Here is a 23,345-nt window from a genome sequence, read left to right as displayed (position 1 = left end):
GTTGGCCTAGGAAATTCTTAATTTCGTTCAGGGCTTAAATGGTAAAATACTTGACTGGTAAATTTCAGCTTTACTTAGGATATGAGGCCTGAGGGATTTAGGTGGCATTTTGTCAACTATTAACTCAGTTTAGCCAGAAGAGTTCTCTGAGTTTTCTTCTTTCTAGACTTTATATTTTCCAAAGCAAAAGAAAGGAAGATTTCAGGGCATTTTACTATGGAAGTTGTATTTGCTGGTAATGAATTACAAGTCATTGGCTCACTGCAAGAATATAAGAGCATAGCTGCCATGTTAAGGATATTAATCCAATTTATTTTACAAATATTAAACAGGTTTCCTAAGTACCATTAGTTATTTTTACAGTTAAGACATATAGACCCTCATAACTGTCATTAGAGATACATCAAAACAAAATTGGATTATCGTATTTCAAAAACAGGGCCTGTTCACTACAAGTTGTCTGAAGGTAGTAAAACAGGGAGACTAACAAAATGAAGGCTATATAAAAAAAGTTAGGAAATATGGATAGAATGAGAAATTTAACATAAGCCTAATTTAGATTTCCCCCCAGAAAAGAAAACAGAGACTAGGGGAAGGCAACATTTGAAGAGATGACAGCTGAGAATTTCAGAGATGAATTAAAGACCAGAATCTTCTGATGCAGGAAGCGCAGTGAAACCTAAAGCAGGATAGATAAAAGCAAACTTACATCTAGAATCGTTGTAATAAAAAGTGAAGAGCGCTGAAGATAAAGATCTTGAAAGGAGGCCAGAGTTGGTGGTTGGGGGCAGGCAGGGAGAGGCCCTTTTTTAATTACTTAAAAAAAGACCAGTATTAAGACTGACAGCTCACTTCTCAATAGTTAATGGAATCCAGAAGACAATGAAATAGTATCTTTAAACTTTAGAGAGTACATAACATATCAATCTAGAATTATATACTCAATGGACCTAGTTTTTACAAATGAAGGTGAAAGCATTTTCATCACTTCAAAAACTGAGATCATTTACTGTCACTGGGCTACACACACACACACACACACTCACACACACACACACACCAAACACTAAAGGATATACTTTAGGACAAAGAAAAATTATCTAAAAATGTAGTCTGAGCTACAATTGTGAAAGACTAATGAGCCGGGAAGGTCCAAATATGAGGAAATGGTAACATTTCATGAAACAATGACATTAATGTCTAACATGCTGTAAAATTTTAAAAAGCAAATACTGAAAGTGAGTGTATAAGTTAGTAGAAAGTCAGTTAAAGCAATCCAAGGTCTTAGTTTTATTCTGGAGAAGTGTTAGGAATTCAGCATTAGAACTGCATTGTCCAATGCGTTACGCATTAACCACATGTAGCCATTAAAATTACAATTAAACAAAATTTAAAATTCAGTTTCTCAGTTGCAGTATGTACATTTTAAGAGCTCAGTAGCCACATGTGGCTGTTGCCTCCCTTATTGGACAGCACAGATATTCCTGTCATCTCAAAGTTCTATTGGACTGTGTTGCTTTACACATGAAGTAAAATATGCATGTTAAAATTCCTAGTATAATCACTAAAACAGAGGCACTAAACTAGAAGTTATGCTGCATTTCTAGAAGAGCATTAGGAAATATCAGGTTATTTTTGGTGTCATAGTGACTGACATGGGCAGGTGACAGTGATCCTAAATATCATACAAGGTTGAGTTCCGAGCCAGAAGAATTGATCCCACCCAAATGGCCATAGAAGAGGTATCACCAGAGAGAAACAGGTCCGTGAATAATGACAAATGGTCCAGTTTTCCAGAAATACTTAACAATTTCAAGTGTGTAAGCATCTAATCATATGGCTTCGTATATAAATGAATGAATAAATGGACAAAATTACAAAGAAAAATGGATGAATTTGCCATTGTGATAGAGATCTTTTAAAATAACTGCCCATAACTGATAGATCAAGTAAAACGATGATGAAGATTTGAACAACAGAAATCTCAATTGCAATCTAATGCAACTATTCAATCAGTGCACAACAAAAGGAGAATGTGCAGTTTTTTTCAGGTGTCCGTAGAGTATTTATGAAAAATGCCCATGAAGTCATTAAGGTCATCTGCACAATTTCAGAGACCATATTTTCTCGTCTCAATTCAAATAAGTTAGAAATTAATAACAAAAGATAGCTAAAAAAAAGACCCCACATATTTATAAATTTAAAAATTACTTCTAACTCATGGGTCAAAGAGGAGGACATAATTTAAATCAGAGGATATAAGGAATTGAACAGTAATGTAAATAGTAACATAAGAACCTGTAGGAGGCAACTAAACCAGTATTTAGGGTGAAATACATAATTTTAAGTACCAATATTGGAAGTGAGGAGAGGCTGAAAACTAATGAGCTGTTAATGGATAACTTAAAAAGTTAGCAGTGAGGGTCATGATGCCTACATGCTTTCAGGTGTTTCAGAGAGAGGGAGAAACAAATATTGCAAATTATTAGCAACTGGTGAATTTGAAGAGTTAGGGTAATAGATGTTTTTCGTGCTATTTTTTCCAATTTTTGCTAGGTCTAGATTTTTTTTTTAATGGGGGAAATACTTCCTTTAAAGTCAGGAATAAGGCAAAGATGTTTATTATCATCACTTGTATTCAGCTTTATACTGAAGGTCTTAGCCAGTGCAATATGATAAGCAAAAGAAATGAGAAATGTGAGAATTAAAAAGGTAGAAAAATTATCAGAATTTGCAGATTTTATGATGTCCTACTTAGAAAACCCAGAAGAATCTGCAGGTAAGTTATTGAATTTGTATGATAAGGTTTTTAGATGTAGAACAATATGTAAAAAATGAGGCCAGGCACGATGGCTCACACCTGTAATCCCAGCAGTTTGGGAGGCTGAGGCTGGAAGATCACTTGAGCCAAGGAGTTTGAGGCCAGCCTGGACAACACAGTGAGACCTCATCTCTACAAAAATTTTAAAAATTAGCTGGACATGGTGGCCCGTGCCTGTAGTCCCAGCAAGGTGGGAGTGAGCTATGATTGCACCACTGCACTCCAGCCTGGGTGGCAGAATGAGATCCTGTCTCAAAATAAAGAAATAAATAAATGAATAAATAAATAAATAAAAATGGTGTTTCTATATGTCAGCAACAACTAGTTAGAAAATGTCATTAAAAATAGTCACCATTTAAAATAGTAACAGAGAGCCTGGTATGGTGGCTCATGTTTGTAATCCCAACACTTTGGGAAGCTGAGGCAGGTGGATCACCTGAGGTCAGGAGTTCGAGACCAGCCTGGCCAATATGGCAAAACCCCATCTCTACTAAAAAAAAATACAAAAAAATTAGCCGGATATGGTGGCAGGTGCTTGTAATCCCAGCTACTCAGGAGGCTGAGGCAGAAGAATAGCTTGAACCTGGGAGATGTAGGTTGCAGTGAGCCAAGATCATGCCACCACTGCACTCCAACCTGAGTGACAGAGCGAGACTCCATCTCAGAATAATAATAATAATAATAATAAAATAGTAACCGAAAAATCTAAAGTACCTAGGAAATAAATCACACAAAAATCTCTAACACCTCAATGGAGAAAGTTTATTGAGAGACTTTAAAGAAATTCTAAAATAAAAATATGTGTCATATTTGTGGGTGGGAAAAGTTACTGTTACAGATGTCAGTTTTTCTCCAACTTTATCTGTTATTTGACAGTTCTAATAGACATTCCAATAGATTTTTAATAGAACTTGACAAAGTTGATTCTAAACATATGGAAAAGCAGTGCTCGAAAATAGGCCAGACACATATAAAGAACAAGAAGGTTGGTAGTCTTGTTCTACTACATGTTAAGACTTAGGATAATTAAGACAATATGCAGAGGTAGATGAACCAAAAAAACAGATCCCAGAAATAGACCCATACATATATTCAGATGTTAGAAATGACAGAGGTAGCACTGAAGTTTAGTACAGAAAAGATGGACTATATAGTACCCATACTTAGTGAGTCCTTGGGCCTGTAATACTTTTTAATATGTTCCTTAGTGATTGTTTTAAGAAGTGTGCCAGGCCCTGGGGATGTAAGGTGGGTTTCACAATTGTCACCAGGTTCTAACTCTGTATCTAGAGTCTGATGATTCTAGCTCTCTGTGAAGTTCCAGAATTCTATTAAAATTGTATATAAATTTTTCTGTATAAGTGTTCATCAGATCCTCAAAGGAGTGTCTTGACCCAAAAATGGGTAAAAGTCACTAACTTCTTGAGCATTTTATTTTATTTTATTTTATTTTTGATTACTGAGGTTCCCACTGTATGGCATCAGGAAAGAGTGCATGTCATCAAATACAGCTTGGAATGTGAAGAGAGTAGGGGAAGAAAGAAAATATTCTCAAAGAAAAATATTGAACTGAGTACAGAGGAGTACAGATGCTTTATTCTGGCCCAGAGGGGGAAATGGAGGAGTCTAGGTCAAGAAAACAGTATGTATAAAGCATGGAAACAGAGCCTGGATCATATGGGGAACTACAACCATGATTGGATTATGACTAGTTATAAAGGAAAGGGAGAGATATGTCATGAAATGAGGCTGGCAAGCTCAGCATCTACCAGATACTTCAGGGATTTTTATTCTGTGCTAAAGAATAATAATTTTGACATATTTCCACTTTTGAGGAAATATCTAGGAATAAATTTAGCATGTTTTGGAGATAGTTGTGGTGGAAGGGGTTGGGGTAGGTAGAGTCTAGTGAGACTTGCAAATTTCTCACCTAGTTTGATACCATTTTTCACAGTAAAGAACTTAGCATGAAAGCCTGATTTTGCTGTTGTAGTTGTTATTGTTTGAGTGGGGAAGGGAGGACAACACATTGCAGTTGAACTTTCCGTAGCAGAACATTCAGGTGGAAAAGTTCCCTAGGCTTTATTGTGTATGTATCGTATGTATTGTATAGGTGATTGTAGATAAACATTTGGTTGAGACTCACTAGAATATAAGTAACACTCTGAAGCCATGGGAAGGATGAATGTTGAACAGGGTCTGGTGTGCAGAGGTCCATGGGGCATGAAGGAGAGGCTGCAGTCCTCTCTCATCTTCCTCCCAGTCCTGCCACTGCAAAGTTCACCTGGCAGCTCTAGATACTGTTTACTTAAGAGAACAAGGGAACAAATTTACAAGTAATAAAGCAGAGATGAAAGGCACATTCTTTTGGCTGCTGATCAGGGCCATTAAATGAGGATGGGTAGAATAGAAAACAAGAGTAGGAAACAGAAGACCTGAGTCCCCATCTCACCAACTCCAGTGACCAGCTGAGCAACCTTGAGCTCACTTACATCCTGTGAGCCCCAGTTCCCTCATCTAAAGTCTACCTTTAGTTGTGTGGATCAAAGGAAATCCTGGGTGAAGTTACTTTTAAAGTGGTGTATTGTACTGTTGGGATAAAGGTGGTGGTAAGGAACTAACTGCAGAATATTTGCTGGATTAATTAAATGCCTAAGACAGGCTAAAATTCCTTTTTATAGGGTCAAAGTTACGTGTTCATGGAGCAGAAAGAGACCTTATATAATTTTATAGATGAAAATGCAGAGATCTGCAGATTATTCACTTGATACTACTCACTTAACATTCCACAGAAATTTCATGTCAGAGTTTACATTGGAAGCCAGGCTTCTTCCCTTTAGGTGTGGAGTTCATTCAAACTGAATTAGCACTGTCATGCAGGGAGACCTTTCAGAAAGTAACTGATATGTTGAAGAACATGACAGAATTAAAACAGAGTATTGATTCCTGAGGTTGTTCGTATCAGGAGTGCCAGACTATTACTCCATCTAGAACAGAATGTGTTTATTTCAGTGTCAAAGAGGAAACTAATTTGCCTTAAACTGACTTACTTGCATCTCTTGCAGATGATTGGTATAGGAGCTTTCTTGGAAAATGTACTACTTCAGTGATTATTCAACCAGAGTTATAATGGGGACAGACCACTGTCAAAATAGGAAGGGCTTTTGGAAACTTCTCAAACAGCTGCCTCCCTCCTCTATTCCCCTGGTTTTCCATATGATCCTTGTAAACAGCGTGCTACTCTGCTGCTCATACTGCAGTGCAATGAGAAATTTTACTAGTGGATTGTGCTTTGCATTTTAATATGTGAGCAGATAAACCACTGTACTAGTCTTTCGATAATAGTGCTTCATTGGTCCTTATTCACACTGGACCAGTTAATAGAATCCAAGCCTCACTTTCAAAAACTGGGTTTCTTATCATTAACAATAGTCTTTGAAATCAGGTTAATAATAATGTCTCTGATATATTGAGCTTTTAATATCTGTGATACACTGAGCTCTTATTGTGTGCTAGACACTCTATGGAACACATTACACATGTAATATTATTTATCCTCAATAATCCTATTAGGTGAGAACGTTTTTATTGTCATTTTATGGGCAAGGAAAGTAAAATGGAGAGATCAGTAACTTTGTCCAATGTCACTCAGCTAGATTTCAAATTTAGATCTGACCTACACTGATGCCCTTTCCACACTTTCCAACCGTATCACCCATCTCAGACAAATCATTTAACTTCCCTTAGCTCACATTCTTCAACTGTAAAATGGTGATCACATGAATAGCTGCCCTTCCCATCTTCACAGATGTTGGAAGGATAAAATGTGCAGAACATTTTTCAAACTCTAAAGTGCTATATGAATGTCTTTCAACTGTTATTATTAATGCTGTCTATAAAGTGCTGTTGATGTTTTTGTCTGTTATTTTTCAGGTTGTTTATTGTTGTCATAATAATTAATATCTTACCTAACACTAAAGCTTTTCTTTTAAAAGAGTAAAATTGGCAGTAGTTTCTGTGATTTTTCTGCTACTGCTGTTTTGATAGAGCGATTGAATGGTTCACCCTAATTTGGGGTTTCTGTGATTTGTAGAATCTCAGAAGCATTCAAATATGATATATTTGCTAGGGTTGCCTGTGACTTTATTTTCTAGTACCAGGGAAAACAATTTCTTGTGGTAAGGGTGTGTATAAAGGCTTGATGTTTGTATTTTTTAATCTTCTCCTTAATAGCTTTTTGTTAAATACAGCTGACACACCATAACACTTCAGATGCCAGCGTGAAGCTTGCTTGGTTCTGCCAAGTGTCTGATTTAAAGTGATTACCAGAGATCAATGATCATCCAACAGTCACAAGTCACCCCGGGGCAGCTCAGAATTCTTGGTTGTGCTCTGGGACTCTGTCGTGCTCCTGTTCTCTGAGGGCTCCGTATCATATATTACCACCTTTCAGTTTTATGGCGGGCGTCTCTGGTGCAGTGTCATCATCTCTTCCCTTCACTTGTGCTGCATTGCAGGCGTTGCTTGAGTCCATGGTTGATGCTGCTGAGAATCTTTGTCCCAATGTGATGAAAAAAGCCCACATTCGACAAGACTTGATTCATGCCAGCACCGAAAAGATTTCTATTCCACGTACCTTTGTTAAAAATGTCCTGTTGGAGCAGTCTGGAATTGATATCCTTAACAAAATTAGGTAGGTTTATAATGTTAATAAACCTAGGAGCTGCAATTTCTGTAAACGCAGTTGAGGCAGCTGTAAAGAGGGTTATTGTTGGCTGTATCCATATATAATATGTTTAGGCATGTTTAATAGGCAGAAACTGTATATAAATATAACTGTGCATAAATGCATAGGTTTTATACATTTCCAAAATAAGATGATCACGTAAATGCCTGCATTACTTAAGGACATAGAATTATCTGCTCTGTTTAAGGGTTTTATGTTTAAGAGGGGGGTACATGTTTGTAATCCCTGTTTTCTGTTTCTGAAGTTTATCTTTCACCTTTATAAGTCACTAGCTTGAAGATTGAGATCAGTTTGCTTTTTACCACCATAAACTGTGAACAAATGCACAGCCTATAAATAGGCAGAGGCCCACTTTTACCTTAGCATGTTTTCCTTCTGGGTTATTTTGGTGGGTCTGTAATACTATGTGTGTATTAATGGTGTCTTTGCAGTGTTTACCTAGATTTCTGTTTGAAAAAGTTTGAAAAATATGACAAGATATAAATATTTAGAAGCTGTGATTACTGGCAAACTTTTCTGAATTTTTACATAGAGACTCTTGGTCCATCACCAATATTACATTATAGCTCAGCTAATTCTCATAATGTTTCTTAGTTGGGGAATCAGATGACTAAAAACTAAGTTCAGAAACATTTTTTAATTTTCCATTTTAACCATTTTTGAATATTGATAAAGATATGTAGATGTAGCAGAAATAATAGCTCCTGTCTATAGAGCTGGGGGTGGTACTAACACACAATGATATAGCTAAGTGACAGTCCATGAGAAAAATGAGTCAAAAACAAAACAAGCCCCAAATTATATTGTCGTTAACTAGATGTCAAAGGCTGATGACTTTAAATTGAGATTATAGAACTTAGAGGATTTAGAAATTCTGCAAAAACTGAATAATCTCAGGTCTTGTTTTTGTTTGTTTGTTTGTTTTGTTTAACTAAAGCCCCTAAATCCTACTCACTGAATTGTAAGGCAATTGGAAGGACTTGAGAAATTTTAGAAAAGACTTATAGAGGGTTTATAGGACCCCATAGATTAGTGACCTTATAAACTCTAGCCCTTCACTAGGTGTGCTTACATTTTCTTATAACTGGTGGTTTCAGAATTTTTTTTTGTTGGAGATGCCTAAACATTAAGGAGAAAATAATATATTGGCTACTATTCTTTCATAATAATGGTTTCAGCCACAAATAGATCCTATTCTGATAGCTTTATTTGAGTATCAAATTCTGTCAAATATGATCATTTCCTTTGAAAACAGGCAGATTCTGAAAGTTGAACAGCAGTATAGAACACACATCAATGAATCAATTTTATGTCCATTAACTCCTTACTTGGCTTTTTATAATGCATTATACTGAACATTGATAGAAGGAAAATATTTACACCTACACATGCATGTATGTATACATTCATATAATATGCACGTTTGCATAGGGAGGTTAAGTTGACTCTTTTCCTCTAAAAGCTTTGCAGACTGGAAGCTTAACCAGTAAGGAAGCATAGTATCCAATAGCAAAATAATAGAACGATCCTGAGATATTAAAAAATAATTGCGTTTTTAAGACTCTATCTTTTTTGGTGCTACAATTTGAAATAGATAAACCACTCCTACCCACTTTCAGAGAGAAGGAGAAGCTATTGAACCTATAGTTTTATGAGGACGTATAATTTCTAAACATGCCTAAAAAGAATCAGAGGAAGTACTTAAAACTAGATTTTCAGGTGCCTCTGAGAGTTTGGAGTGGGACCAGTAACTTGTATTTTTAATATGAGACCTGGGTGAATCTTGTATCAGTAGACACCTCTGGGGAATAGGAAAGTATCAGATAAAGCAAATAGCTAGTGATACCTTGTTTCAGGGGCAGAAATTAAACGTATTTTTTATCTTTAGCTTAAGATAATTTTTACTGTTAGTAAAAAGTACTTCTATTCAAAAATCTCCCCGGGCAGAGAAATTTCCATGCAAATTATTGCCTTTAGGTTGGCAAGATTTTTTCCGTGTTACACGAATATCTTTTCAACGTTAGCTTATGAGACAGTGTTGGAATATAGGTATGTATTTCTCTCACATATTTACCTTTAAATATATTGTGCTTAATGTACATTTGTACATATGTGCATTAAGATATTCAGACCGAGAACACACATAAAAGTGGAATTCTTGGGAATACCAAATTGCAAAAATGGAAACAAAAATACCAGCCATCTGACAGACTCTTAGTGGCTGGGTCTGTTTATTAGTAAAAACAACAAGCCACTTTCTGCTGTGTAGACAACTTTCTGAGGTCAGGCAACAGGCACCAGAACTGCAAATTTCAGTAACCTGTCTTCATAAAAGTTAAGGGTAGATGATTTTGTAAATATTCAAAGTAAGATGGTCAGTCAAAGCAGACGCAGTTACGGTATCATTTGATTGGTGAAAAGTTTTTTAAAAGGGTGAGTGATATGCATACTAAAGCAGTAACTAAGACTTAACAACCAGGCTAGACTTTCTTAATTTACTCCAGCCCAGGTTTGTTTTCCTTTATGTCAATGGATGAATTGTTCCTCACCACATGGTACATATGGTTCCCATTAACTTTGTCTTTATCCAGATGTTTTTCATTTCTACCATTAAATCTTGAGTTTTGAAATTGCAGAGGCAGGTTGAAATTGGTAAAGAAAGTCTATTACTTGTGTGTTTATGGCAGTGTTTAAGGTTTATTTTTGGAAATCCTTAGTCCTGTTCACACATTCTTATATTCTACTTTCAAAGACAGAAATGGAATCACAATTGACCTTATCACTATAGCAGCAAGGATGGATGATTTTTCCCCCCTTGCACAAATTAAAATAATACTCTGTCCTTTTGATTTTCACATAGTGAAGTAAAGTTGACAGTGGCCTCCTTCCTGTCTGATCGAATTGTAGACGAAATCCTGGATGCACTCTCACATTGCCATCATAAACTGGTGAGTGCTGTACACATCTTGAGCAGGACCTCCTGTTTCATCTCTGCTGTGATGCAAGATGACTTCCGGTGTGGGAATGTGATTTCTTTCACACTATTACAGCTTTATGGTTTGTGATCTTTATTTTCCTCCTTTCTCTTCTATGTTGCTTCTAGCCATTCTGGAGCATGTTAGAACTTCTCCAGAGAGAATGATAAGGGAAAGCAGAACTGATTATATCCAGAAATCTTATTGTTCATTTATAATGAAGGTCAAAAGTTTGGGCAAGAAACGTTGAGACTGAGGTCTAAAATTAACATTTTAATGTATCTTTGCTCATTTGTTGCGGATATGATTATCTGATAATGGACTATTCTAAAAATATGGTAGAAAATAAAAATATTTGAATAAAGAAAGTGCAAGAACAAAATGGGCATAATTTAGTGATGGATAGTTGCTGACTGGCCAACAGGTGCCTTGGATATAACCAAGGTAAAAAAATATATATTTTCTTCATCTAGAGACTGGCACTGTCTCTAGAAAATGGCACTGGATTGTGCCTTTTTTTTTTTTTTATACTTTAAGTTCTAGGGTACATGTGCATAACGTGCAGGTTTGTTACATATGTATACTTGTGCCATGTTGGTGTGCTGCACCCATCAGCTCGTCAGCACCCATCAACTCGTCATTTACATCAGGTATAACTCCCAATGCAATCCCTCCCCCCTACCCCCTCCCCGTGATAGGCCCCGGTGTGTGATGTTCCCCTTCCCGAGTCCAAGTGATCTCATTGTTCAGTTCCCACCTATGAGTGAGAACATGCGGTGTTTGGTTTTCTGTTCTTGCGATAGTTTGCTGAGAATGATGGTTTCCAGCTGCATCCATGTCCCTACAAAGGACACAAACTCATCCTTTTTTATGGCTGCATAGTATTCCATGGTGTATATGTGCCACATTTTCTTAATGCAGTCTGTCACTGATGGACATTTGGGTTGATTCCAAGTCTTTGCTATTGTGAATAGTGCCGCAATAAACATACGTGTGCATGTGTCTTTATAGCAGCATGATTAGGTAGGGGACTTTACTTCCAGTATCAGTGCATACGAAAAAATGTGTCAGAAACTCAATGTTTCGCAAACTTGAGGAAGTTCTCTGAAGTACAGATGAAGCTTTTATAACTGGTTATATCTTATGTCTCAATATGATGCAGTGGAAGTCTCCCAGGAAAGTTATAGCAATGTTTCCTTCAAGAAAAATATCTCTTCAATGTTTTCTTAACTGTGTGGGATGGAGATGCCAGTTTCATGGTATTGAATTATTGGTTGACACTAGAGAATCCTAAAATGGGAGGAGTAGCAACAGCTTCTTCTTCATGAAGCAGACAAAATGCATGTTTTTGAAAAATTCATTTGAGAAAAATGTGCGAGACTGCCTTCTAAAATCCGAAAGACAAGACAGACATCTCTAATAGCACGATTCAAGTGCTGCCTGTGGACCAGAGGTGGCCCACTAATGGATGGTTCCCCAGAGGAAGCATCCAAAAACTTCTTGAGCTTCCAATATCAGTGCATATGAAAAAATGTGTTTTTTCATTATAGCACCAAAAAAAGATAGAGCCTCCAAACACGTTATTTTTCTGATTTTTCTTTTTATTGTATTTTAACAGTAAATTGTTTTGTGCTAAATTGGAAATATAAAAAACCAGTTTATCACCACATTGAATGTAAGAAACACTGTTTTCTATTTCCTGGCACAGTAAAGAGCTACATGATTGTTTAGAGCTCCTAATTCAGCCTTTTCTTTTTTGTAAGTAAATACAAACAAAAGCAATAGAGTATCCATTCATTCATTCGAGATGGGAGTCTTGCTCTGTCGCCCAGGCCGGAGTGCAGTGGTGCGATCTTGGCTCACTGCAACCTCCGCCCCTAGGTTCAAGCAATTCTGCCTCAGCCTCCGGAGTAGCTGGGATGACAGGTGTGCACCACCACACCTGACTAATTTTTGTATTTTTAGTAGAGATGAGGTTTCACCATGTGAAATCCTTTCTTGATCTCCTGACCTCAAGTGATCCACCTGCCTCAGCCTCTCAAAGGGCTGGGATTACAGGTGCGAGCCACTGCACCTGGCCTAGAGCATCCTTTTAAAATAAGCTTTTTTTTAGAAAGTTTATTGATAACCCATAGCTCCAGGAATGGCCTTAAAATGCTTACTTATGACACAAATACTACATATTATACTAACAGAAATCTTCATGTGAGAACTACACTGAAGGTTTGAATTTTTCACTTTTTTGCATTTGTTTTTTCTTAAAGAATTTACTCAGAAAGTATTGACTTTTTTAATTGAGAAAAAATTTGCTGAATGCACTTTTGGTTTGCACTTCATTTTAACATTAGTACTGCTGATTTAGATTGTAAGGAAAGAGATTAAGTCCCATATGAAGGAAATACTATCTTCAAAATGAAACCTTGTTTTCAATGACTTTCAGATACCATTTTCACTAACTTAAGTTTGTAAATGTTCTCAGAGTTTCCATAGACTTACCAACTGGTTTTCAGTGTTTCAGAATTAAATCAAAGTTTCTGGTGTCAGATCAGCTCAGCACTGAAGTTTATTAATTTCAGCTAAGTTTATTCTACCTCTTATTTAATTTGTTATGTTTACCTAAAGTGTAACACTGGAAATTAAGAAATCATATCAAATATGGTATTCATTATATGAAAACAATGAAAGCTAGCAGTAATTAAAATTTTGCTAGTAATTTCCTTCCTTTCATTCCTTTAAAAATAATGAAAGTTGGAATTGTTTTATTGCTCTCAGATACTTTTTAGTACTAGATATAGAAGGAAATTTCTTCAGAGGAAATATCAAAATTAATAAAAACACTACTAAGTTGTCTCTTCATTTACTAAAAGACATTTATAATTTATTGCTTAAAACACTCTGATTCCAAAGAAAGATAATAAAAGAGGTAAGTTACTGTACTGTTCATATATTAAGAATTGTCCTTATCACTTGTCAACATTGTGCTCCACTGCGCCATCTTGTGGAAGATGTCTTCAGAAATCCAGCTAACCAGCGCTTCTGGTCTCTGTGCTTTAATTTCTCCTCATATGCGTCTTGACCTTCTAGGCTGACCATTTCAGCAGACGTGGCAAGACCCTTCCTCAACAAGAATCCTTAGAGATCGAGCTGACTGAGGAGAAGCCAGTTAAACGTTCCATCATCACAGTGGAGGAGCTAACAGAGATAGAGCGTTTGGAAGATCTGGATACCTGTATGGTAAGACACATCCTCTGGTGGCGCCGTTACCCTTTTCACTGGATTGTGCCATTTCTTTTTTTAAACAAATCTCAGTTTTTGAAATCAGACCAAATAAAACACTCTCCCCACCCCCAGAGAATTCTTTCAGAAAAGTCCTAAAGAGGCCACTAATGAAGTGAATAAGCTGAAGCTTTAGCACCCGTCTAAGGCCTGGTATCCCTAGTGGGAAAATTCCTAATTAGGAAAAATAGATTAGGTAACTCGTAAAGGTTTTTGTGACAGGAAAATATCATCAGTTAAAATTATAAGTAACCCATTAAAAATGTGGAGAAAGACTTTTTCAAATAAAAAATATATATAGGGTGACTTTCTTGGTCTTACCAGTTTTCCTTTGTTACACAATTTTTTGACAAACCCTTAAATTTGGGCTTCCTGTTTAGATGAGGTTGTGTTTCGTTAACCTGATTTGATGTGCTTTAGAAGATCAAATGCACACCATAGTGTTTACCTAACTGTAGGTCTTAATTTCTTATCCATTTTCTAAATTTCATGTAACATATCCATCTGGCCCTATAACTAGAGTATGTAGGTCGTTAATACCTTTTCAGTCTGAGGAAAATTATATCTGAATCCTATTTCATTATTTTAAAATTTATATTAATTAGCATAGCTACTTCTCACTTTACCATGAAACAATTGTTTGTGTCTATATCATCCTCTGTATTCAATATGTTTATGTTTTACAAAATGTTTGCTTTTTAATAATTCCTTATAATCTGAGGTGGTGGTGGTAAGACTAGATTTTGGTTACTTGTATGTCCAAATGTTTCTACATTAGCTTGTGTAGTAATTTTTAGATGAAACCATTGTTAAGAAACAGTACTTGTTTTAACTTTGAACACCAAGGATCTGATATGGCCGATATTACTTTCCTAGCTTAGGAGAGAATGTAGTGTGTTAAGAAGTTTACTTATTTATAAACCACTGTTACCGTGTTTTAAAGTCTGTGAATAAAATATTTGAGGGTTCTCCATGTAAAGTCCTGTCCTATACAAGGAGAATAGCAAAGAAAGCCTAATGTATAATCCAAGATTTCAAGCAACATCCTCATATCACTAAATAAAGCTGAAAAACAATTTTCTATATAATTATATAAAACTACACATATATTTAATCTGCGTGGAGGAAATTGTCAAGTTTTTAAAAACTTGGTTGTCCAGCTCATTATAAAATTTATATTTCATAAGTATTTTGAGTTTGTTTGCCTTTTGAGGCATTAGAAGTTGGACACTATGTTATAGGACAATTGTTCTGGAAAGCTCTTAGACTAGTCCTAAAAGAAAATAAATAATAGGAAATAGAGTTGAATTAAAAATTTGAAATTAATTCTGCATATCACGTTTCCTAATTTATTTGGTCATGTGTAAATTGGAAAAGGGTGAAGGAAAAAACAAGCTAGTAAAATGTATTTTATTGGGTTTATAGATGATGTGGTTTGGAATGAGGAAATGGTTATGAAAGACCGACTCAGCTACGGTAACGTTGGTTTTAAATGTGTAAGCTTTGTTTGGAAGTAAGTTTTGGTTTTTATTAATTTGGTTTAGTTTTGTGAAAGGAAGAAAAAGGTTTTTCTTTTCTTGTTTTGTTTTTGTTTTTTAAGTGAATGAGTTGAGGGTAGAGGAAAGGAATAATTTTTTAAAATGCAGTTGGAAGACCACCCTCAGAACTTAAGGGACAGCCCTGCAGCAGGCACAGCCCCTGTGAGGCAGCTTCCATTGTAAAAACATTCATGTTGCCATGATGCCTAAAGAGGCAGGAGTAAATGCAGGTCTCTTTGAATTCAACTCTCAGGACAAGCCAAGTTAGGAGTGTAGACTTTATCTGGTTTAAAGGGCCAAGGAGATAAGCAGGGAGGGCAGTTCCTGAGATGAGCATGTGTTGAGTCCTGGGGTGAGGAGCAGGACCCTGGGTGTTGAGGGAGTGACAGAGAAACACGAGGCTGAGCTCTTCATCAAAAAAAGAATATATAGGTAGGCATGAGTTTTTAAGTCATGAAAGTAGCTTTTTTTCTAATAAATATTGTCTTCATTCATTATTCTAACTAGGCTAATAAGTTGTTAAGTAGTAGAAAACCAGAGTTAAATTTGCTGTTAGTGTAATGAAAAAGAATATTTTTTGTGCATAAAAAGTGCAAGTCTGGATTCTATACTATTGATAATGATTTCCTGTATACTTTCAGCCTAACCATCAATTCCAAGCCACCCAAAGACAGAACCATTCACATGGCAGCAGCTGCCCCAAGCGCAGGGATCCCTCTCCTAAAGGAAATCTATTTTCTGAGCTTTAGGTGGTACAAACTCATAGCTAATTTGGAAGGAGTAGAGCAATAGATTGGTCTTTTAATGCTTCCTTTCATTATCAAGGTAGCAAACCATTATTGTTTGTTATAGACATCCATTACCAGATATTTCAAGTTGTGACCCTCATATGATGCCATTGGGGGAAAAAATTTGCAGTCTATATTTCAAAGGGAGGTGCATGTAATTCGTGATGGTTTTCAAAATGAATGTATGCATTTTCCTTGGCAGCATTTCTATCTTAAGTGATCCAGAAAGTTAGGACTCAAGATTAACTGTTGTGTAGAAAACTATCAGAAGGGCAAGTACATAAGTACATGCATGCAACCTTTCCCTCATGAAATTAAAAAAAAAATTCTACCCTGGTGGGTAGAATTTGTGCCACAGATGGAGCTACAGCACTGTTGAATTTGATTGCTTTGGGAGATGTTGTAATTTTACTATTAGCAAAAATGTTTGTTTATAGCCCAAAGATGTGAAACTTTCCCTATGAATTCCAAAGGAACTTTGACACATCACCAACCTGCTATTCACAGATTTAAGTTTGTTCACAGATCCTGGCACTTTTTGTGCAGGATGGTCATAGCTACTAAACTCATTTCTTTAGGAAACTGGGCAGAGATTCTGGGAACCCCTTTTGTCCCCTGCCCCTGGATTTCTATCTTCATGTTTTCTTCCATTTCTCCCTGGTCCAAATGTCAATTCCATTTCAGTGCTTAAGTCTCTTTAAAAAACCAATAGTTGTAATTGCACTAGGGGAGGTTTAAGGGCATGTTAGGTATAGAAATTTATATTAATTTGAGATTTAACGTTTACCTTCCTGGAGTTCGAAACGATAATCCATACGATTGATTTCTTTTAAAGAAGTTCATCACTTAGTCAACAACAATTAAACTTTTGCTTTGACTAAGCGAAGGCTGAAGTAAGAATGATTGAGTGATTTCTTGGGACCTGTAATCTACTGGAGGATAACTAAGCTAATCAAACTTAATTTTATAAAGTTAAAGAAAAAGGCTATTCTTTTTAAACCGAGTGTCAGAAAAGGGAATTTTGTTTGTTTCCAATAAGATAAATGATCTTTTTCTTTTAACTAGAAGAAACTAAGAGGTAATCTAGTTCAGGTGGTAGGACATAGTGGGGAGGAAGATAACACAAACTATTAAAATAACCTGCATTGTTTTTTAGCCTGTGTCTATTCTCTTAGTCCCGGAGAGTGTGATGTCTCCCTAACTGTAGGGCAGAAAATCAGATGGTTTAAAAAGCCTTCTTATTCATGTATTTAACACTTATGTAGTACCTGTGACGTGCAGGCACTATTCTGAGCTCTTTATCGCTGTTAACCAGTTCAGTCTTCATAGAAACCTGAATAATAAGGTCTTATTAATACCTTCTGTTTAATAAATGAGGAGACTGAAGGAGAGAAAAGTTAAGTAAGTAACCTACGATTAACCACAGGCAGGCAGTTTGGTGCCAGAGTCTGCATTTAACCAGTCTGCTATAATGAGTTTGTGGATTTCATCTATGGTATTTCTTACCAAAGGATTAAAATTTGCATTCAATTTAGTTATACCACATTGATTTCTGTAATATAGGTACTTACTAGTCCCAGATGAAATGAACATGTGAACAGAAACACAAGTAAAAGGCGCAGTGTCGTATAACCATAATGGAAGCCTGTAGTTTTTAAACATTGTTGGAAACAACTGTGTCAAATATCCGCTGTGCTCAATTGTTATCCAGTTGTTAGAAATGAAGTTGCCCACTTTTGGCTTACCAGAAACCTCCTGAGCCTCTCTATGTGTTATTTTGTTGGTGACAATGATTAATTAGTTTTCCTATATGCTTCTTATCATTTCAGCCCACATGCTTTATATGTCATGCTGAAACGTGTATTTCTTTAGAATCTTTATTGTTCACAGACCATCTGTTCTTCTGCTGTCGGATGCTCTTAGAAAATCAGTATTCTGAGCCATATCTTTGAACTTTGGTGTCTTATTGGTCCTTGGGGTATTGAAGGATGCAGTTTTAGTTCTACTGATTAGTTATCTCTAAATATTTAATTTATCTCCATATATAGTATACCATCTTTTAAAAATAGCCGAAGTTTGGGATTTAAGTAGTATGCCAAGTAATTGAAGAGCCAGTGTCTGCTTCTTAGGCATAACTAGCTCACTAATTGTATGTAATTCTTTCAATTATTTTAATGAGCATCATACCAGTTTTAAATCAAAAGATATTCATGCAGAGGAGCAGTTTGTCTGCTTATTGCTATTTCCTAGGAAAAGAATCTTAAAAGGCTTGAATTATTACCGAATGCATCTTTGTGAATCCTGTCTCCAATGACAAAATAGCAATTATTTTCCTTTAACAAATTCAGCTTCAAATTTCAATATATATATTTTAAGTTTTTTAATACAGACTAAAATTCAGCAAAAGTCTATTTGACTTGGTCAAAATAATATTGTTTAGAAAAAATTTAAACAGACAGCCTTATTCTCAAGTACCAACAGCTATTAACTGAACTAATCTATTCACAGTGTTGCCAAACACAGATTATTGAGTCAATATGTTTCATTTAAAATGGTTTACACTAATATTAATTATGTGCCAAGGGGTGTTCAAGTCATCATTATTAATTTTCTCTTATAATTTTATTCTGTAATGTCCTTTTCTTATTGATATTACTTTTGAAAGCAGAGTTAACTTTTTAACTAGTAGAAAGCAATTGATTAAAACGCCTTTATTTCCAAATTCTAAATTTCAAAACTATAGTACACTCTCTTGAGTCCAACTAAAATGGTTAATATGTGTTCCTCAAAGTTTGTGATATTTGTTTTTTTATTTTTTATTTTATTATTACTATTATTTCTTTCCTCAGAGATCCTTGTTCTGATGTAATAATATTTGTTACAGTCCTTTGTGGAAAAGCCAGGAACACATGTCCCATCCCTGAAGAGTTCATTGTTGCCTCAAGACCCAGAGTTAATCTTTTAATTTTTAACTTACATGAATACCACTATCAGAGGCCCTATTCCAGGGAGCTTCCAGAGATCTGACCCAGACATTTTTTTTTTTTTTTTCTTTTTTGAGACGGAGTCTTGCTGTGTCACCCAGGCTAGAGTGCAGTGGCGTGATCTCAGCACTCCAGACTCCGCCTCCCAGGTTCAAGCGATTCTCCTGCCTCAGCCTCCCATGTAGCCGGGATTACAGGCACCCACTACTGTGCAAGGCTAATTTTTGTATCTTTTAGTAGAGATGGGATTTCACCATCTTGGCCAAGCTGGTCTCAAACTCCTGACCTCATGACCCACCTGCCTCGGCCTCCCAAAGTGCTGGGATTACAGGTATGAGCCACCACACCCGGCCAGACATCTTTTTTAAAGGATTAAAACAAAGCCTAAGGTACAGTGTTGACTGCCCTCACAGACCACCCGGGAGACAAAAGATTTCCCCCTTATTGCAGTTATTTCTAGAAAGAGATGAATCCTACACCTTTGCCCTGCAGGTGACAGAGCAGGCTTCACCCCCAGAGCCCTAAAGCTCCCAGTAGGAGCTAAACTCCTAAGATAGAAGTTAGGGCATACTAAATAAATCCCTCCACAAAATGACTTCAAATATGAGCCAATTGTGACTACTCGGGGTATTCCAAAACCAGCACCCAAATTGGGCATCTGACCTGTTGATTGGGAATGGTGATGCTTAGGAGCTTAATTTTGACATGTAATTATCATTATAAAAGGTAATTTTGTAATCGTAAACTAGACATGAACTATATTAAATGTCTCTAGTGACCTGCAGATTTATAAAGCAGAAACCATTCCATTGATTTGTTCTGTGTGTGTGTGTATGAATGATATAGGTAGGAGTATACTTCTCTTAAGGAGGAAAAATTTTAAATGAAGTCTAAATGAAATAAGTTATTTATAAGCAGTCACAGATTTAATGACTCCTGGGTGTAGTACAGTAGAGCCAATAGTAAGTGAAATAATTTCTCTAAACTCAGTCTCAGGTTTCCTCCCTTGGAAACCTTGTGCTTTTCAACATGCCATGATGACACTTGTGTCAACAACATTTCTCTTATGTCAGAAAAGCTTCAAATTATCACTGCTTTCCAGTTGGAATAAAAGATCAAATCCCTTTGGGATGAAAGGTTTCCTCTTTAATTTCTGGTTAAACAATTTTCAAATTGGAGAAAACAATGTTTTTAGATACTAAGGATGTATTTCTTGTCTGTATATATGTACGTGAGAGAACCTGCCCAAAGAGGAAGACAATGGGAAGTCCTTAAAGAGGACTTGTTTACCCAGGTGATGGGGTAAAAGAAACATCTGGAAGAAGGTGGCTGCTAGCTCTCAACACAGCCCAGAGGAGGAGGCAGTTGTACTTGATGTTGAAGTCTTAAGTAGCGATGAGCTATCAGAAGATCCCTTAAGCCAAGAATAGGCTAGACAGCCGTTCATTTTTTCAACAAATGCTTATTGTTCATCCATTGTATACCAGGTATTCTTGGCTTCTTGCTAGGAATGGAAGGTGAAAGAACCATTGTATCACCCACCAAGCTTGCTACATTGAGGGGCAGATGTGGCAAGGTAGTTTTGGTGGATCACAGAACCACCATCTGTGTAAATCCATCGCTTGAATTTGCTTGGATCCTGGAAGCTATGAGTCTACCACTGAAATGAGGTCATCACGAAAGGCTTGAATTCATATAGGTTACATCTTTCAAGCTTTTGGTCACAACCCACTAGGGAGTCATGAAATCAGTATAATGGTTGCAACCAGGATTTTAAAAAAATGATCTAACATAAAGTATGAACATATTTTGTGTCATACTAAGTATCATAAGTAACATACAAAATGTAACCATAAGTATCATATTACACCAAATGTTTGTTTCAGTTATACATACATGGATATGTAAATTGGGGTGTAACATAATAACATATACATCTTACAAATAGGTCACAGTCAAAAAAATTTGAGAAACTTTAGTCTATAATAACTCTCTCTACCCTGGTGTGTTTCAGCTTTCTCAAAATATTAGGCACACAGCAGCTCATGCATGATCTTATTATTTCTCCACTACACTGTTCAGGTCAGGAAAGGACCTGAGCAGAGACGCAGGAGTAGAAGAGGATTTGGTACCCTGGAGAGCCTCTTCTAAATAGGCTCATCATTTGTTTCATTGTTTTGCACTCCCATGGAATCACTTTTACTGAAGTGTGCTTTTGCCTTATGTTGTTGATCTTCATTGAAGACCACTTTAATAAATATCCCTATGAAATTCGTTACCATATATACTCTTTATACTGTCTGTACCACTATTACTGTCACTCTGTTTTATCTTAAAGTGCAATTGTTACAGCTAAATCCAGGTGAGATTGCAGGCAAGGGTAGTAGACGTTCTGAGTAGTTTACCTTCTGTCTTACGGACACGATGGATTGTGCCGTGTGTCTCGCTTGGGTATTGTTAATTGAGAGGCTCAGAACTGAATGTGCATTTGACCTATAAAAAGTGTGCAGTGCCTGAAGAAGTATAGTTTGTTGTATTAAGCTGTAATTCTGGCTCCATTTTTTTCTTCATTGTCTTGATTTACTCATTAAAAAAAATATTGCTGTTACATATGGGCGTCAGCTCATTTTCAGACTGAAGTGGTTATACATTAGTAAAGTGAAAAATTAGATATGGTGGGCAAGTGCTCTGATAGAGGTAGGCAGGTTGCTATGGAAGCACAGAGAATTGGTGTCCAGCCCAGCCTAGGGGAGGGGTGTTGTTAAGGAAGGCTTCCTGGAGGAAGATTCTGTGCATCATGCCTGGCACGTACCAGGCCCTCAGTAGCTGTTGGTACAATGAGAGATGGCATGAGAAAGAGAAGTTCGCTGGAAGGAAAATAAGTAAGTAAATTTAGTAGGGAGAGTGGCACATATAGAACTCTGGAGTGAAGATAGAACAGTGCAATTTGAGGAACTAGTATAGTATTATGATATAATAGGAATAAAGGATAGGAGAGGGGATTAGATGGGGAGGCTGGAAGGGAAGGCATGAGCCTTATCACCAGAACCTTGTAGATCTCACTTAAGGGTTTGTTTGTTATTTATTTGTTTATTTTTAAGGCAGCAAGCAGCCACCAAAGGTGAGGAAGCTGTAAGATGGGCTAGGTTTTTGCAGAAACAGTGGTGACTTCTGTTTTGTTCATCGAGATTGAGGTACTCACAAGGCCCTGGTTGAAGTGTCCAGAAGTAGCTCTGGGGCTCAGTAGTCAAGTCTGAATAAGGAGTCAGCCATGCCCAAGTAAAGCCACAGTACAGATGCGCTCACCAGCCTTCCCTGAAGTGATCATTGCCTCTGCAGCTCTGTCAGCAGTGTTCTTTTTCCACATTCATGAAATTTATCTCAGTTTACCTTCAGCGGCCAGGTACGGTGGCTCACGCCTGTAATCCCAGCACTTTGGGAGGCCAAGGCGGGCAGATCATGAGGTCAGGAGATTGAGACCATCCTAGCCAACATGATGAAAACCCCGTCTCTACAAAAAATACAAAAATTAGCTGGGCATGATGGCACATGCCTGTAATCCCAGCTGCTCAGGAGGCTGAGGCAGGAGAATTGCTTGAACCCAGGAGTCGGAGGTTGCAGTGAGCCGAGATCATGTTACTGCGCTCTGGCCTGGTGACAGAGCGAGACTCCATCACAAAAAAATTAAAAATAAAAATTTACCTTCAGCTACAGGTACATATATTCAACTTCCTACTTGACATCTTCAATTAGCTGTTCAAAAAGTATCTCATATACAGTATGTCCCAAATAGAATCATTGCATTCCCGCCTTCCCTTCCTAAGGCTTCACCGTCAGCTTTATGACTTTCTATTTCTACCCATTTGTTCCCAACTCTACCTGTCAGTCTCAGTATCTCTCTTGTTCTTTCACTGTCCAAATCTGTCTTCCCTCCCTCATCCAAGATATGTTGGTTTTTGTCTGGACTCTTGAAACAGGCTTGTACCTCACACGCCTACCTTCACTGTTGATTCTGCAGTCAATCTATCCTCTATTCAGTATCCAGAAGAGTTTTCTAAATGGAAATCAGATCGGTATCTAAGGTGTCAAATCCTCTGATAGCTTCACATTGTACGCAGAATAAGCCTCCTGGTCCATAAGGTCCTACATGGTCTGCCTTCTGTCTCTGTCTCCTAATCTTACTCTAGTCTCTCCTTTGTTCACTTCCCTCCAGCCA

General features: G+C 36.9%; 1 protein-coding gene across 19 annotated transcripts in view; it reads left to right on the top strand.

Moving 5' to 3' along the window:
- Positions 1-23,345, top strand: part of CARMIL1 (capping protein regulator and myosin 1 linker 1) — a 349,557-nt gene that overhangs the window by 272,384 nt on the left and 53,828 nt on the right. For all 19 annotated transcript variants that reach the window (XM_074038752.1, XM_065544339.1, XM_074038747.1 and 16 more), the window contains 3 exons: positions 7,339-7,514; positions 10,429-10,516; positions 13,628-13,777. In XM_074038752.1, the coding sequence (XP_073894853.1) occupies positions 7,339-7,514; positions 10,429-10,516; positions 13,628-13,777 (414 nt within the window). The remainder of the gene's footprint in view (positions 1-7,338; positions 7,515-10,428; positions 10,517-13,627; positions 13,778-23,345) is intronic.

The sequence above is a fragment of the Macaca fascicularis genome, chromosome 4 (assembly GCF_037993035.2).
Source record: "Macaca fascicularis isolate 582-1 chromosome 4, T2T-MFA8v1.1".
NCBI classification, from domain to species: Eukaryota; Metazoa; Chordata; class Mammalia; order Primates; family Cercopithecidae; genus Macaca; species Macaca fascicularis.
This window is presented reverse-complemented; position numbering and strand designations above follow the sequence as displayed.